Consider the following 17,046-nt stretch of genomic DNA (forward strand, 5'->3'; position numbering starts at 1 on the left):
CTTGGGTTGAGGCAAAGGCCTGGGTTCCAGCCCCAAGTATCAGTAAAGATCAGTCCCTTTGTGGGTGTAAGGGGACAGCTCTCAGATGCATGACTGTGAGAACACCTGCCTGCAGGCTAATGGTTCTCAACCTGTTCCTCTCTGAACCCTAGATCAGGAAGTCTTTCCTCATGCTTTGCATCCCAGTCCACTACAGAGTCTGTGGCTGGGCCCCAGAGCAAGACTGGCCCCTCCAAGGGAGCCCAGAGCTTTGTTAGGGAAATTGGGGGGTGGGGGGACCACAATGAAGCCTATTGTCTCCTGTCCCCTCTTGCAGGAAACAAAAGGCTCCCAGTCTCTGGGGAGCCCTAGCCCATGCCCGTCCCCTGCCCAACCCCCAATGCCCAGCACACAGGGAGGAGCCGGGGCCACTGGAGACAGGAGGTTTTATTGATGCTGATGGGGGTAGGAAAGGCCCCCAGGAGCCCGAGTTGGGGGTTAGGGGCTGAGTCAGTCAGCGGATGCATAAGGCCTGGGCACATGGGGGTAGGTTAGGGCACATTCATTCTTCTCAGGATTCTGTGGCTCCTTCTTTGGGGAAGGGAGAGAGCATTTAGGGGGGAGCAATTTGAGGAGCAGCAAGGGAGAGGTTAGGGACGGCTGAGAGCTCCTAACCTGAGAGAAGGCACCACAATAGGCAGCAACATTTGTGTGGAAAGCTGGATCAACTGGTCAGTAGGGGGAAATGGGGAGGGGGCACTGGGTTGGCATCTTGGGGAGGGGTCCAACCTTGGCCTGGGTGAGCTCTCGAGAATACCTGGGTTTCCCAAGCAGAGTGGGGCAGGACCCAAAGCCCCTTTCCCTGTGGGCCTCCTTAAGGAGGAATAGGCATTCAGAGAAAAAGGCATTCAGAGAGCCCCCTGGCAAGGGGTGCCAGAATTAGTCCTTAAGGCACAGCTGGGGGCAGACAAGGCGCCAAGGCACAACTGGTGGGGGGGCAGGGGCAGCCTCCAAGCTGAGTGCCAGGGTCACAAGAGGACACAGGACCGCCCACGCTTGACTGGCGTAGGGTTGAGCACGGCCCGGACGGCCTCAGCAAACACTTCTTTGACGCCGTCCTGCTGCAGAGCCGAGCACTCGAGGTAGCGCACAGCATGGATCTGCTTGGCCAGTGCCTGGCCCTGCTGCGGTGTGATGGGTGCCTGGCCCTGCTCCTTGAGGCGCCGGAGGGTGTCAGGCTGGGCTCTCAGGTCCTTCTTGGTGCCCACCAGGAGGATGGGAACGTCGGGGCAGTGGTGGCATACCTCTGGATGCCACTTGTGCCGCACATTCTCATAGGAGGGCGGACTGGCAATGGAGAAACAGATGACAAAGACGTTGGTCTGAGGGTAGGAGAGTGTGCGGAGGCGGTCGTACTCCTCCTGGCCCGCTGTGTCCCACAGGTTCAGGTTCACTGTGCGCCCGTCCACTGCACTCTGGGCGCTGTAATTGTCGAACACTGTGGGGATGTATTCCTTGGGGAAGGCATTAGTCGTGTAGCAGATGAGCAGGCACGTCTTGCCCACAGCCCCATCGCCCACCACCACACACTTGATGCTCTGCATCGTGGGTGCAGCTGCTGCAGTGGAGGCAATGCCTCCTCCCTGTTCCGGGCCCCTCTGGATGCAGTGACCTATGGAAAGATGAGAGGGACACTTGTGGTTAGGGAGGCCTCTACCCATGGGGAAGAAAGGATGGGGGCCTACTGAGGGAAACCAGCTCCTGTTTTCTTAACCTGACACCATCCTGCAATTCCATCAGTCCTCAGGGAGACAGATACACAATGAGAGAGAGCGAGACCAAGCAAAGATGCTCAGATCTAACGAGGCTGGCACTATAATGTGTACTACGTTATGTGAAGCACATAACTTCTGGTGCCAAGACCAACTAAGGTCAAATCCTGATTCTGCTATTTCCTAGCAGTGTGACCCTGAACAAATTACTTAACCGCTCTATGCCTGTTTTATTATCTGTAAAATGAGGACAAAATAATACCTACCTCATTTGGTTGTTGTGAGGATTATATAAGTTAATACCTGTAAAGCATTTAGAACAGTGTCTGGTCATAATAAGCATTCATGAAGTATTAGCTACTTTTATTTCTTCTCCAGGCCATACAGACACAAATGGAGGGTGCACAAGCGTAGGGATCTACCAGATCCTCTAACACATATGGTCACCTCCCCCTGAGGAGACTGGAGAGAGTTTCTGGCACGTGGCAGCTGTCCCGGGTCACTCAGATGCAGCCCTGGGTGGAACCTCTCCCAACTCAGGACCCACCCAGGCCAGTGCACAGATGTTTCACCTCCAAACCTGACATCTTGGCTACTGAGTCTAAACCAAAAGGTGCCCTGAGAAACCTGCTGAGCAAGGAGCACAATTCTCTAGATGGCTGCCCTGTCTCAGTCCAGGGTGCCTTAGGGAAAAGGAGGGAGAGCTCACCCCATCATTCCTGCAAGCAAAATAAACCCTATCTAGCCACACATACCCAGGCTGACAACTCAGTACAGGGGAATAATGGAGGAGCCAGGGCTGAGATTTGACCTGGAATCTGAGTATGTACTGATGAAGCGGGCAGAGGCTGTGGCTCTCAGATGTCAGCATCTTCCCTCAAAGCCCTTGGTGGGGTGAGTTAGATCCTCCAAGCCCAGCCAAGAGGGATGAACAGAAGAGTAAGACAAAAACTTGATTCTCCTCTTAATGGTCCCTTTCCTGAGACTATGGTATATGCCCCTGAAGAATTTCAGGGGCTTCCAGACTCTTGCATAGAGAACACAGTGCCCTTAAAGCACAGTTGCTGAGAACACATGCCGTAGTCAGACTGGCCAGGGATGCTAGTCACAGCTTCACCAACTAGTCATGTATGATCTTGGGCAACATATTTAAGTTTCCTGAGCCTCAATTTTCTCATCTGTACCGTGGGATCATCTTGCTGACTGTGTCAGAATTGCTCAGAGTATGAAATGAGCTAATGTACAGGAAGTGTTTGCCATGAGGCGTGGCACACAGGAAGTGCCCAATGAACGGGCTGCTGTAATTACTAGTGGGGTGAGTACGAGAGGAGTCCCAGCTCCAGCCATTATCCTGGTCCCTTCTGCAGCTCACAGGTCCTCGGGGTAAAGAAGTGCTCTTCTGAGTTCTGGAACAGAACAGAGCTTCCGGAAACCCTGTGATTATTTATACTGCTGTGGCAAAGGTCCTCTTCTCATTGGCTACTTCCTCTCAGCTATGGGGGACATTTTGCTGGCCAGTATGTGACTTCCTTTCCCTGACTCTCTCCCACAACCAGGTCCCTGCTCCCTGGGAGGCAACATCCCTGTTTTAGACACATCCAGATCTCTAAGTATCCCTTGCTCTACCCAAGCACCACCACCACTGGCCTGTTTTCTCCATTTTACTTTATATACTGCAAGGCTGCACCCTGGTCTGAGAACCTCTTACCCCGAGCCTGACCTCTCATTTGTTGGTTCAAAAGCCTCAAAAATCAAAGTTGGGGGGAATCACCTGGTGGGAAGTGGAAAAGGCACTTTGGTGGTGTGGGATCTGCACAGGACCCAGGGCTTGGGTTCACCTCCCTCCCTGGCCCCAGCTTTCCCTGGGACCAGCTGAGAAGGAAACAGTTTCACCCTATGAGGTTGCCTTCTCTGGTTCATATTAAAAATATTTCCATCTTATTTGCATGAATAAGTGTGTGTGTTCAACCTCAGTAAAGAGGATAGAGAGCCTGGGGAATGGGTCTGGGGAGGACATAAGGACCCTCTAGGGCAGTGGAGGGAACTTCAGACTGGAAGTCAAGAGACCTAACCTAAGCTCTAGCCCCTAACCTAAGCTCTAGACCTAACCAGCCCCAGCTCTCTCGGCTGCTGACTCACTGCAACCAAGCATGAGGTAAATGCATGAGGCATTTACCCTCTCTGGGCCTCAGTTTCCCAATCCATGAAATGGAGAGAAAAATGCCTGAGATAAGGGCACTAGGTGGATGAAATGAGACATTAAGAGCCCTGGGAGCAGGGGATAGGCTGATAGGGGTAAGAAAGGCCCCCAGGAGCATAGGGTGGGGGTGAGGTGGGAAGGCTGAGTCAGTCAGCAGATGCATAAGGCCTGGGCACATGGGGGCAATTTAGGGCACATTCATCTTCTCAGAATTCTGTGGCTCCTTCCTTGGGGAAAGGAGACAGCATCTTGGGTGAGTTAGTGCCATTACTTATATCCACTGGATTATCTGGGAGGCCCCGGTATTTCGAGAGCAGAACAGTTAGGCCTGTAAATCTTCAATTCCACACAGAGCAGGGGAGTGGGAACTCGTCCTCCAAGAGCCCAGCACTGGGCTGGCCCAGGCAGGAAGGCGAGGAGGGAACTCTGGCCAGCAGTCACAAGGCCCAAGAGACTGGAAGTACAGCGGCTCCAGGCAGCTCTCTAGGGAGGGGTTATCAACGAGCAATCAGTAAATCAGCCCTCAAAGGAGCAGGGAGGGAGAGGGTGGCTTCCGTCTGGGCTGGTAAGGGAACAGGCACTGACACCGGAAAAGGATCATGAGTGAGGTGGTGTCCAGAAACAAGCAGGGCAGAGGCAGTGTGGCATAGGGCCAAGAGCACCAGATCCCTGAATCTGACCTCTTGGGTTCACCTGCTGACCTTGCCCCTGGATAATAAGCCTTCACAAGGTACAACACTTTATCGATCACATGGTATTAGGTTATTTGATTCTTATAACAACCTAGTGATACTATTCCTGTTTACTGCTGAGGAAACAAACTCAGAGCAGTTAAAGTAACCCAAAGTCACACAGCTAGTTAGTATGGGAGTCAGGCCACAAACCCCAGTTTTGCAATTCAAAGTCCTGTGTTTTCCTCAATGTGTGGCACAGCCTCCAAGTTACCCCTTACCAGCTGACCTTGTAACCTTGAGCTAGTGAGACACTTCTCTTCCTGGAGCCTCAGTTTCTTCCTCTGTACGAGTGATAATACTTGCCCTCCCTACCTTAAAGGGCAGCAGCGAGGATCCCAAGCATAGGAATGAATGTGCTTTGTGAATTGGGAAGTGCTGTGCACATAGGAGGTGACAAGAGCAAAACCTTTCATCCCAAGAGGCAGGAAGCACTAAGCGTGCAGGTGTCTGAGTAGTGGCTTCAGCCCAATTCTCTCTCTTCAGCTCTAGTTCAGACCGTTATCCTCCCTCCCAGGACAACTCTTTTCTCTGAAATCCTATGGCCTCAACTGGGTCACATAAGTTCCCACAGCTCATTTAAGGAGGGCACATCCTCAAAGGTAGTGTCTAACCTGTGCCACACAGGAAGAAGAGACAGTCAATGCTGCAGGGGGCCAAACAAGGCGAATGGCCTACCTGGGGTTGGGGATCAATTATGACTTATTCATTCAGTGACTTTTTCGTGTGTGTGTGTGAGGAAGATTGGCCCTGAGCTAACATTCATTGCTGATGTTCCTCTTTTTGCTTAAGGAAGATTCTCGCTGAGCTAACATCTGTGCCAATCTTCCTCCATTTTGTTTGTGGGACACCACCACAGCATGGCTTGATGAGTGGTGTGTAGGTCCACGCCTGGGATCCGAACCTGTGAATCCTGGGCTGCCGAAGTGGAGCATGTGAACTTAACCACTATGCTACCGGGCCGGCCCTGACTTTTCTTTTTAAAGAACTTTTGTTTAGTAAATAAATTAATGTCTGCAGATCTGTATGACTTGTTCTGGCTTTTTATTCCTAACTTGATTCAGATCATGCCTGGTCCCTCATCTTGATGTTCAGAGTTCTTCATAATTTGGTAGGGGTTTTGGAGTCAGATAAACCTGGGTTTAAACCCTAGTTCTGCCACTTATGACTTAAGTAATAGTACCAAGCTTACAAGGTTGTTATAAGGATTAAATGTGATAATATGCAGTATATGTGGACTTTGCAAATGTGAGTTCCCAGCTCCCTGCTCCAGAGGGGTCTTCACTGTCCTCTGTAAACAAGACAGGATCATTCTTGCTTCTGAACTTTTACTCTTGTTCTTCCGTCTGCTGCCATTCCCTTTCCCCTCTCCTATCTTCCTGACTCCTCAAGGCCTAGCTTAAGGCTCACAGTCCCAAGAGGCCACTGAATTCTCCTTTCTTTGAACTTCCATAGCATGGCCGCCCCTTCTTTGGTTCCGTGTGATTCTCCTTCTCCAATAGTCATACATAAGTTTCCCAGCTTGTGGATGCCCCCCAACACTGGAGTTTGAGCTGCTCTTGACTCCCCCATAGAAAAGCTGAGTCCAGGACTGGGCACATAGGAGTGTGCAAACACTGTCTTCTGATCTGCTTACTTCTGCCCCTGTTACTGAGATCTGGACAGATGCCTCAAAAGCCCAGAAGTGGACTAACACCCTTGCAGCCAACACTGCAATGCTGAATCTCTCTGGACAGCAATGGCAGCCAAAAGCTTTAACTGGGATAGGCAAAAATCTCTCTTCCTAGTGCCAGCTTGCCCGGCTCTGGCAGGGAGCACAGCCCATTGGAGCACAGCTCATGGGGGGTAACCCTCTCTGCATGTGGTCCCTGGAGCCCAACTTATACCCAGTGGGGCCTGTTCTTGGGGTGTGGCCCAAGAAGACCCAGAATGGGGGAGGGAAAGGAAGCAGTGGATTGCTTGATTGCCAGATCTCTGTGGCCGTTATGGCAGGGGAAGTGTCCCAACTGGGAGTGGGGGAGGGGAGGAACAGGCCCTCAGAGATGGGGAGTGTGGAGGCAATGGGAACTGACTACAGCCTTCTAACCTGCCTCCATGACAGGGGGCTTCCCTTCTGCAGCCCACTCTGAAACTCCCGATCCTGTGCTCTGGCCATATCACCCTGATCCTCTACAAGCAGCCTCCACATTCCCTTCCCTAAAACACACCAAGCAGCAACATTCACTGTCCCCATGGAATCCAGCATTTCTTCCCCTCTTCCATCCTCTAACCCCCACTCAACAGCTCACAAGGCTCCAACTGCCTCAAGGGACCCCCCCCATCCTTGGTCCTCCAGAGCCAAGCACCACCACCAGCTCCTCCAGGAAAGTTTTGGCAAATCACCCAAGTCACAGGTGACTTATTCCATCCAAGTTCTGGTCCCTTTTTCTCTCTCAGACACATTCCATTTTGCACACTTGGAGGTTGATCTGAATCTTATCTCTTGTCACTAGGCTGACAGGGCCAAGAGGGCAAGGTCCTGGCTGACCTGTCTACCTAGGCTGCTGAATGAACTCAGTTGTCCTTCATGTCTTTGCACGTGAGAGTTCCTCTTCCTGGAATTCTGCTGGCCACTTCAGGTCCTTCAGGGCCCAGATCTGTTTCCCACCTTCTCCAGGACACCACAGAAACCCATTCTCCTGCCCTGCCTTCCCCAGCACTGTCTGTTCTGTTCATTGTGCTGAACTAATTAGATGCCTCATGAGGAGGGAAGTCTGTCCTTCTGCTTACTTCCAGAAGCCCAGCACAGGACTGAGCAAGAGCTGCAGACTGACGCACATCTCCTCCCCCGTCAATTCACAGACTTTGACTCTGGGAACAAGGAAGAGCCTCTATGCCCAGGAGACACAAGACGAGGGCAACCAACTTCCTCCTCCCCAAGGGGCACAAGTTAGGGTAACACAGGCTAGATAGCCCTGTCCTTAACTGGAAGAGTGAGGGGTGAAGCAGGCATAGCTAGCCCAGAGGTGATGAGGAAGATGGGTAGGAAAAGTGGTCCTGATAAGGCAAAGGACTGGAACATTTGAAGACCCTTGTTGAAGGATGAGGTGAAAGGGCTTTAGCAGCTCTGCAAGTCTGTTTGTTTGCTTGTTTTGAAGGGAGGGGAGGAGGAGAGGTGATGTGTAGAGGCTCAAAGGGGCTGCAGCTGGCTGCAGCTGGGTTGGGAGGAGGAAGCTGGGGGAGACATGAGGTCAGTGTGGGGCTGGGACCAGGCCAAGGGCTGAGTCTCTCTCTTTCTTCCCCTTTTCCCCATCCGCAGGGACAAAACCCAAGAGAGCCTAGTTCCCAGCCTTAAAAAAAAATCCATGCTGGGGAACTCTACAGCTCTTCCCATTCTCCCCAGTTCAGCCGCTGCAAAGGATCCTACACTGCAGCAGGTAGGATAAGAGCCAGAGAGAGAGTTGACTCTACCCACTAGGGGCTGGAGAGGAGGAGGAAACAAGACAGTTGCAGCTGGGAAGGCTGTGGGGGGCTGGGCCCCTTTCACGAAGACCCAGTTCCCTTCTTCTCCTCTCACCATCCCAGCACCACGGGGGCTCCACCAAGGGCAGCTCTGGCTGGGGGAGCTAAGGAGGCTGCCCCCTCCCCCACCAGGCAGCACAGAGGAAGGCTGAACACTTGCTTCCTCCCGCCTAGCAGCAGCTCGCAGTCCCAGGGCCCCATGAAAGGCCTGTGAAGTGGCACTTCCTTTGCCTTTGCTCATTTCACACGAGGCTGTACAGAAGTGCCATCCTCCCAGTCCTGCCTCCCCCACCTGAAAATACCCTCAGAGAGACCCAGGGGCGCCCTGGCCCTTCAGCCCCGCCCCAGGCCTGAGGGGGTTTCCACAAGGGAAAAAAACATGAGGGAGGAAACTCCGGCATTTATTTTCCACTGTCAGTGGGGCAGAGCTGGAGCAGGGCACAGGGTGCTCCCCCATCTTGCAAAATCCCTAACACTCTCTGCCCTCTTATCTCTCAACCTGTAATAATCTTTGTGCTTTGGGGAAAGGGGCCACAGTTCCCATCCCTGGACAGATACTTAGAGACTACTGTGATACTTGTCGGATCAAGGCTGGCCTGAAACAGGAGGGCCCAGAGTTGGGGCACTGCCACGAGGAGCCTCTTGGCGGAAAGAGAGTCAGAGCTCTCAGTCTTCTCTGTGTTCTGTGAGGGTATTGACAGGCAACTCCTAATGCTGAAGCCGAGTCAAGCTGACACCAAGTTGACTGGGGTTATACAGGGAGTTGGGAGCAAATCCAGGACAAGGACCTGGGTTTCCTAACCTCCAGCCTTCCACAAAGAAGAGAAAGTGAGGATTGTTACACTCTGGCCTAGGAATGGACCCATTATTTTTATGACTTCATTCAGGATGACCTTACCATGGTTCAACCCTTCAGGAAATGGGTCAAAGGGGTCAGGTTGACATCTGAGCCCTTTTTGCTTCTAAGTTCTCAGGCTCTCGTGCTTTAACCCATACTGCGGGGTCCATGATTTAGAACTGCCATTACTGGACAGCCAGCCATGCTGGGCCTGCCGCAGCTGAGGAGCTCCTCCTCTAGCCTCTATCTCCTGGGGAGATGCCCTCCCCCCATGAGATGAGGACAAAAGAGGAAGCTGGACCCTGGACAGGAAAACCAATCTGTTCTAGGGAGGTGGCCCAGGCTTTGTCTTTGGTTTCCCTCCTCATAGACCTCTACAAGCCTCACCATTAATGGGTCTACACTGTGTATGGAGGTAGGGGTCTTCAGTCTGGGCCCAGGCCCCTATTTCCTTTCCAGTTCCTCAGCTACCACCATTCTAATATCTTTTCAACTGTCTCACTATAACCACGACCTCTCGTATCTTCCTGCTTGTGACCCCCTAAAAGTTCACACCAGCCACCTCATCTGACGTAACATCCAGAAACAACTCTCCACATCCTAGATTCCCAGCCAGGATCTGTGACAATCTCATATCAGCCACTTTTCATATCATGACCTTGACCATATTTCTTTAGTCAAGAGCTCAACAGGCAGCCTCCTAGGTTGCATGCCCCCCCCACCCCCACAACCCCCCATGATATTTTCCCATTTAGATCCCTCCCACCCTAGTCATATTTTTCCAGCAATGACTTGCAATTAGCTCAAACCTCCAGTGGGGCCAGATCTTGCCTGGGAGAACTCGTCTCATCCATCCTATCTTCACCCTCAGAGCCCTATGGATTGCTCAGTTATACAGAATCCTAAAATAAGTACTGGTTTGGCAGGCAGGGAGCCAGTACTCTTGGGTGGTTTTTTACTGAGCTGGGATGCTGGGAATGTGCCCTGCATGCACATCCTTCCCGGAGCTGGGATTTTTTGCAGGTCCCTGGGATTTCCTCCTGGGACCCAGCCCCCTACACCTGCCAGAAACAAGAGTAGGAGAGACAGGTGGGTCCAGGACAGGACTGGAAGAAGGGACAATTCGTGGGAGCGGGACAACTATGAGAAGGGAAGAGGACAGAATGGGGATCATGGATAGCCCTTAAATCTAGCTGTGCTTGGGAATCCCAAAAAAAGTAGCACTTGCTCCCCTCCACTTCTCTTTTTTCTAGGTAGAGAGAAGCAGGACCTCTCAGCATGCATCCGAAAGGCTTGAAGACGCTCTAGAATAGGGACAACAAGAGCTCACAGAGATAGTCTGGGCTGCAGTTAGACTGAGGAGAAATTCTTGTAAGAGAGGGAGTAGGGTCCTAGGTGCGAGGGGGAATATTAAGGATGCCTGAGGCAGAGGGGTCAGCAGACTCCAGAGGGCTTCCTGGTCACCAAGGCCATAATGCAGCCCATGACACGTGGGTACCCAGTCTGGGCAGTCCCTGGAAGGCAGCAGGAAGAGGGGGAAGACAGCTTTGCCTCCCACCCCTCTTCTTTTCCTGAATTGGAACTAAAACAGTTAAGACTGAAGTTTGACCAGCTATAGTCTTCCCTCCAGAATCCTGCCTTTGCTCCCTCCCTTTTCTTCCATCACATCGAACTGACCTGGTCCCATTCTTCCCACCAGGCATTGCTGGAACCAGTAAGCACTGGAGTCAGGGACCTTCAGGCTGTCCCCCGGGCTCCAGGCCTGGTCTCTTGATCAAGCACCCCAGCGTCTGGGTGATTTTGATTTCCCATGGCCTCTCTCACCAGTCTTATTCCTATGTCACTCTACCCTGACTGCTACAGACTGCTTCCTCCTGCCTAACCACAAGCTCACCCGCTGCAGGTTCCCTTCATTCTGCTAGCTTCCCCTGCTCTGGGCCCTCTCAAGGCTGAGGGCAGTTATTTTGTCTCCAAGAGATAAAGATGTAGACACAGACACTTGCACGGGCATACACATATAGAGAGGTTTTCCAGCCCTTTAATCACCTCTATCACTGGGAAGTTGCAGCCTGTCTCTCCTGGCTAGGGACGTTTGAAAAGGCTCTCAAACTCACCAAGTCTTCTACAGCAGATCCTGACCCCAAAGCTGGAGATAAGTGGCTGAAAGAGAAGGAGACAGAGAGGAATGAGGGGAGACGGAAGAAGCAGGAGGGTGGATACGTGTGCGGGAGCCAGAAGCTGGGCAAGGAAGGGAGGAGGGCAGCTGAGGGGACACAGAGATGGCCAGAGTGGCAGGGTAAGTGAGAGGTCAGGGCCTAGGCATGACTGTGTTTGGGATAAAAAAAACTGAAGAAGATGCAAGAAAGAGGGTGATGGAGGGTTTGTGGATAGAGTTTGAAGGAATGGAGGCAGACAGAATGAGAATGTATAGAATTCAGGGACTAAGAGGGGTGGCGTAGGGTTAGGGTGTAAAAGACTAGGAGATGGCTTCCAATCATTTCCCAAGACCAGGGCCCGGCCGCTCTCCATCTCCTGAAAGTAGTCCTGTTCTCAGCGATGCCATCTTGTCAGGGACTAACAGTACCTCTGAATAAGAGTCCTTCTTCTTCCAGTCACAGGACAAGACCGGGCCCTTTCCTTCCTCAGTTTACCCCCAAAAGAGCAAGGCCAGGCACCGGTCGGTTAGGCACAGCGGATGTTTGCTCACTAAATACCTGTTGTTTGGTTCCAGGGATGGAGAGGTTGGGCCTCAGAAAAACAGATATACAGAGAGAAGGACTGGGGTCGGCGGGACTCCCCGCCCTCCTCCGCAGCGCAGAGGACCCTCGGCTGCAGCCTGCTCGCGCGGGTCGGGACTGGCATCGATCTTCCAGGGAGGGAGCTTTATCTGCAGTCTAGGCTTCAGAGGCTACAGACGCCGCCCCCCTCTCAGCCCCACAAGTGTCACAACTGCCGGAGCAGGGGGGCGCCTTCTCCAGCCAGAGGCCCCGTCCCCCCCACACACTTCGGTATGCCCCCCCACAACTTCCGAGGGCACCCCACCTCTGAGTCCCATCTCCCAGCTCTGAGCTCTTCCACTTCAGAGGCTTTTCGCTCGGAGTGGGAGACCCTCCGATCTCAGGGGTCCCTTGCGGCTCCCGGGAGCCGGTACAGCCGCCCTGGGTACAGGAACGCACCCTCACCGAGCCGCCCCGCTCGCAGTGGCCGGGTCCCCGCCCCGCCCGGCCGGCCGCGCCCGCCCAACTTGGAGGGAGCAGAGAAGCTCCCGCCCGCGGCCTCCCGCCAGCAAACTTCCCGGGCCCGCGCCCGCGCCCAGTCCCGGACCGGCGGGGCTCCCCTCCCGCGGACCCCCAGCCCGTTCGCCCGCGCCGGGCCTCACCTGGTGCCCTCCCCGCCGCGGGGGAGCTGGGGGCGGCGGCAGCGGCTCGGGGCTCGAGAAGGAAGTGAGAGCGGGAGGCCGGAGGAAGTGGGGGGGGCGGGCCGGCGGCCGGGGCGGGGCGCGGGGGCGGGCCGGGGCGGGGCCCGACCAGGAAGTCCGCAGGCCGGTCCCCCCGCCCGGGTCTCCTCCCACCAGGCTCGCCCACCACTCAGTCCTGGGCTCCCCAAACCCAGCCCCCTGCCTCTGAGACCCTTAAGGTCAGGCCTCCCAAGGTCGGTCCTCGTCTCGTCCTCCCGGCCACCCCCACCCCAGTAGAGGCCCTAGCCTAGGCACTAGGCTTTTGTACCCCTCCCCGTATCTCGCCCCCACGAATCCCCGCGGGAAGATGCTGAGAACTGGCGCCCCTAGGCCTGGTGCCTTCAGTCAAGCCCAGGGATGGTGCGATGGCCAAGGCTGGGGGCTGGCCAGAATGGGTCAGGCTGGGGCAGTCCCCACCCCTGCCCCGAGCCCCGGGGGAGTACGGGGTGGTGGTGATTCAGCAGTGGGAAGGCCCCAGACCCCTGGGAGGGTGCGGAGACTGGGGGAAGGGGAGCTGGCGTCAGCACCCAGGGGAAGACGAGATCAGCAGAGGCGCAGGCGGAGCCGCGGGCCCCAAAAACAGGATGTCGTGTCGTCGTTCCGCACCCGGCGGCTCCGCGCGCCTGGGCTCTGGGGAGGGGGCGGGGCGGACGGAGGACATGGGGCTCCCCTCGCCTTGTCTTCTCGCCGGGGCGCGCAACTGCTTGGGACTGAAGGGCCGCACCCAGGCCTGAGATCCTCCCCGAGCCCTGGGGACCGGCGGGTGGGCGGACTCATGGGCGCCCTCTGGTGCTTCTGCTCCCAGGCCTTGCGCCTGGAGCTCTGACCTGAAATAGCGGCTTAACGCAAAGTTTCTGAGCGCCAGTCACGTGCAGAGCTCTATGCTAGGTGCTGTGGAGGAAAACTGAAAAGCGTTTAAGACAGACTCCCTATCTCCAAGAGGCTTTCCGAATAAAGAGGACGAATACCTCTGGGAATAAATAGGTTAACTCTTTTGAGCCTCGATTCTGTCTTTGGTAAAATAGACTAACTTCTCCCTTATCCTAGAGATGTGAAGGTAACGTGAGGATGGATGTAAAAGGCCTGTTGTCAATGCCTGCCTCAAAGTAAACACTCAACGAATGCCTTAAAAAGAAAACAAACCTGTAAGAATGAGTTCCCTAAACCCAAGGTGCCTGCCCACATCTTTGGGTCTTTGTGCATTCTATTCCCTCTGCCTGATTTCTTTCCTGTATTGACTGCCACACGAAATTGACTCAGTCTTTCACAATCTGGTAATCCCTGCTTGGCTGCCAGCCAGCATCCCTCCCTCCAACAACACACACTTGATAGTCTCTCCCAGTGCTGTCCAATGAAAATATGATGTGAGCCACATATGTAACTTAACATTTTCTACTGGTGACATTTTTTAAAAGTAAAAAGGAACAGGTAAAATTATTATTTTTTTTTTTTGAGGAAGATTAGCCCTGAGCTGATATCTGCTGCCAATCCTTCTCTTTTTGCTGAGGAAGACTGGCCCTGAGCTAACATCCGTGCCCATCTTCCTCTGCTTTATATGTGGGACGCCTACCACAGCATGGCTTGACGAGCAGTACGATGTCCGCACCCGGGTCCAAACGGGTGAACCCAGGCTGCCGAAGCAGAACGTGCACACTCAACCGCTACGCCACCAGGCCAGCCCCTAAAATTAATTTTAATAATAGATTTTACTTAGCCCAGCATATCATTCAATGTGTAGTCAATATAAAAGTTATTGATTATAAAAATGAATTGGATCTTTTACATTCTTTGATTTTACTAAGTCTTTGAAATCTGGTGTGTGTTTTACACTTAAAAGTACATCTGAATTTTGGCTAGACATTTTAATTGCTCAATAGTACATGTAGGTAGTGGGTATGGTATGGGACAGCAAAGTTAGAGCTTCTATCAGATTCAGGCTGGTAAATAACTGAGTGGATAAATTCATTCTCCATGACACTTCTGGGAGGGTTCCATCTGACCCCTCCAGGCAGAGTTTGGGTCTCTTTCTTCCCTCCCGACAGCGCTTGGGACAAACTCCTCTCTATGGAGAAGAGGAGAACAAGAAAGACAAGGGGAAAATCTCATTTCCCTGTATACTCTACTGGGAGCACATAACTGGTGCTCGGCATTTGATGATGGAGAAAGAATTGTGAGTTTCCATAAAAGACAGGGTTCAGAGGAGGACTATACACTAAAATGGCTTCTATGAAGCCATTAAAAATTGTGTCATAGGGGCCAGCCCCGTGGCTGAGTGTTAAGTTCGAGCGCTCGGCTTTGGCGGCCCAGGGTTTCGCTGGTTCGGATCCTGGGTGCGGACATGGCACCGCTCATTAAGCCATGCTGAGGCAGTGTCCCACGTGTCACAACTAGAAGGGCCCACAACTAAAAATATACACCTATGTACCTGGGGGCTTTGGGGAGAAAAAGGAAAAATAAAATCTTAAAAAAAGAAAAATTGTGTCTCAGAACAAAGGTTTTTGAGCTGTATTCCTAGAGTTCCCTTCCCAGGACTTGAGGGCAGGAAATTAGTGGGGCTCTGGCCTTCTCTTTCTTCAAATAGAGTTGTTTTCCTTTTATCTGATTTATACACTAGTGTTCTAGATAAAGAGCTCCTGCAAAAAATATTTGAAAATCAATTTTAGGGGCATAGTAGGGTGCACGTTAGGTGCAGTAGACCAAAAGCCTGGATTGTCAGCCTGGGGTCAGTCTGCATTTCCTGAGCCCTGGTTTTGGGTTTGCCTGGCCCCGGTTCAGCTTGCTTAGTGGGAAAGCCTGACTTAGCCTTAAGGATCTCATGGTCTGGTGGGATATGGGACTGCTGCACGTGGAGCTACCAGAGGAGGAAGCAGCCTTGGGCTGGGCTTCAGAAGACCTGAAGTTTAGTCTTGGCTCAGCCAGACTGGCTAGTGAGACCTCATTCTAGGCCTTCCCTGACTCTGGTCTCAGACTCCTCTACTGGAAAACAAGGAGTTGAACCAGATGATACCTTTGAGCTCTGACCTTCTATGATACCTTCCTCAGAATAATAATTAAGTAATTAAGGTTTATGCATGTAGCATACTGCTCATTCTTTCGTACCATTTAGGTCATCTTGATTTATGTTCTAGTTAATTGTATCTGTGCCTAATGTCTGTCTCCCCCACTGACTGTAAGTCTTTTGAGGTTGTGTCTGATTCATCTTTGTGTCCACCCACTGGCTCTGGCACAGGCAGGCCAGAGCACACAGTTGCCTTCAGTATACATCTGTGGAATTAAATTGCCTTAATAAAGCACTAATATGTGTAGAACCATCAGAGGCCAGGTGACTTGGAGCCACTTCTGTGACACAGATGTGGGAAGAGCCAATAAGGCCAGAGGAGAAGGAGATAGGAAGATAGGTAGGTCTGTCTGCAAAGGCTTCTTGGAGGAGGAGGATGCTAAGCTGCAGAGGGTAGGAGTGGGGTGGGCACAACCCCAGATGGGCTGTTTCTTCTTCCTATTCTCTTACTTGCTTTCCCTGCATAGGTGAATTCTTTGTATGTGGTATATGTTTGTCCTCACAAGCAACTGAGAGACAAGGACACCGAGCCAGGACATTGAGAAGTGGGACAACATATGAAATCACTTGGTGGGGGTAGAATAGAGAGATCACAGCTTCTGGAATAGTCCAAGATTCAAATTCTGGCTATACCACCTACACTGTGGTCTTTAACAAGTTACATGACTTCTCTCATTCATTCTATGAACACATACTTAGTGTAAGCCTTCTCTGGGCCCGGTATAGTGTCACATGTCAATGATGCAGTAGTGAAAACATAGACAAGTCCCTATCCTCATGTAACTAGCAAGGAAGATAAATCTTAAACAGGTAATCATACAAAAGTACAGCGTGCTATAAGAGCATATATAGCCATTTAGTTTCATTTTAAAATGGGAATGACAATGATCTGTGCTGTGTGGGATTGTGAGGATTAAATGGGGTGATGCAAGTGGAGCGGCTAGCAGGTTGCCCAGGGTACAGTCTCTCCATACACCCATGATGTCCTCAGGTTTTTCCCCCTGACCAATTCTTCCCTCTTTCTCAAGGTCAAAATGCTAAAGCTGACTCGGTTCCCCTAAAAGATCAGGGTGGAGACAGAGAGGAGGAGGAAAAAGGCCCTGAACTGATCTCGTCTCTGCCCCGGTGTCTTCCAAACGGGTCTTCCCAGCCTAGTCCTCACTGAGTTCCAGCTCCTGGAGCTCACCAGCAACCCACAAGGGTCTTTTGCTCAATCCCAGCCCCAACCTCTTCAGAGTTCCCCTACATCTGAGTTCCCCTTTGTCTCTGATGTGGCTCCAAGGACTCAGCCTTCTTGGGGCTCCTCTTGATTCCCTGGTCTTTCTTCTCTTAGCCTGCCTGAAGAGCAGGAGTCTCTCCTTTATTGCTGCCCCCAAAGATGAGCACTATGTCCCATTTTGTGACATGAGAAGGTGATGGGCAAAACGGAGATAGCAGAAGGAACAAATAAGGGAAGTGACAAATGAAACAAAGCTCTAGAGTGGTGTCCTCTGATCCATTGTTCCTGATT

The 17,046-nt window shown here is 52.5% G+C and overlaps 1 protein-coding gene across 7 annotated transcripts; it reads right to left on the bottom strand.

Annotated features, from left to right (window-relative positions):
* Positions 1-408: 408 nt before the first annotated feature.
* On the bottom strand, positions 409-12,554 carry RHOG (ras homolog family member G). Of its 7 annotated transcripts, XM_023645843.2 has the most exons (4): positions 12,401-12,464; positions 11,136-11,181; positions 2,018-2,054; positions 409-1,651 (listed from the first exon to the last, which is right to left on the bottom strand). In XM_023645843.2, exon 4 carries the CDS (start codon positions 1,581-1,583, stop codon positions 1,008-1,010), a length of 576 nt encoding a protein of 191 aa, XP_023501611.1. In that variant the 5' UTR covers positions 1,584-1,651; positions 2,018-2,054; positions 11,136-11,181; positions 12,401-12,464; the 3' UTR covers positions 409-1,007. The 7 variants fall into 7 exon arrangements, with proteins under 7 accessions (XP_023501611.1, XP_023501609.1, XP_023501610.1 ...); XM_023645841.2 differs by lacking the exon at positions 2,018-2,054 and having other exon boundaries at positions 12,401-12,523; XM_023645842.2 differs by lacking the exon at positions 2,018-2,054 and having other exon boundaries at positions 11,068-11,181; positions 12,401-12,467.
* Between the last annotated feature and the right edge of the window lie 4,492 nt (positions 12,555-17,046).

This window comes from Equus caballus, chromosome 7 (assembly GCF_041296265.1).
Source record: "Equus caballus isolate H_3958 breed thoroughbred chromosome 7, TB-T2T, whole genome shotgun sequence".
NCBI classification, from domain to species: Eukaryota; Metazoa; Chordata; class Mammalia; order Perissodactyla; family Equidae; genus Equus; species Equus caballus.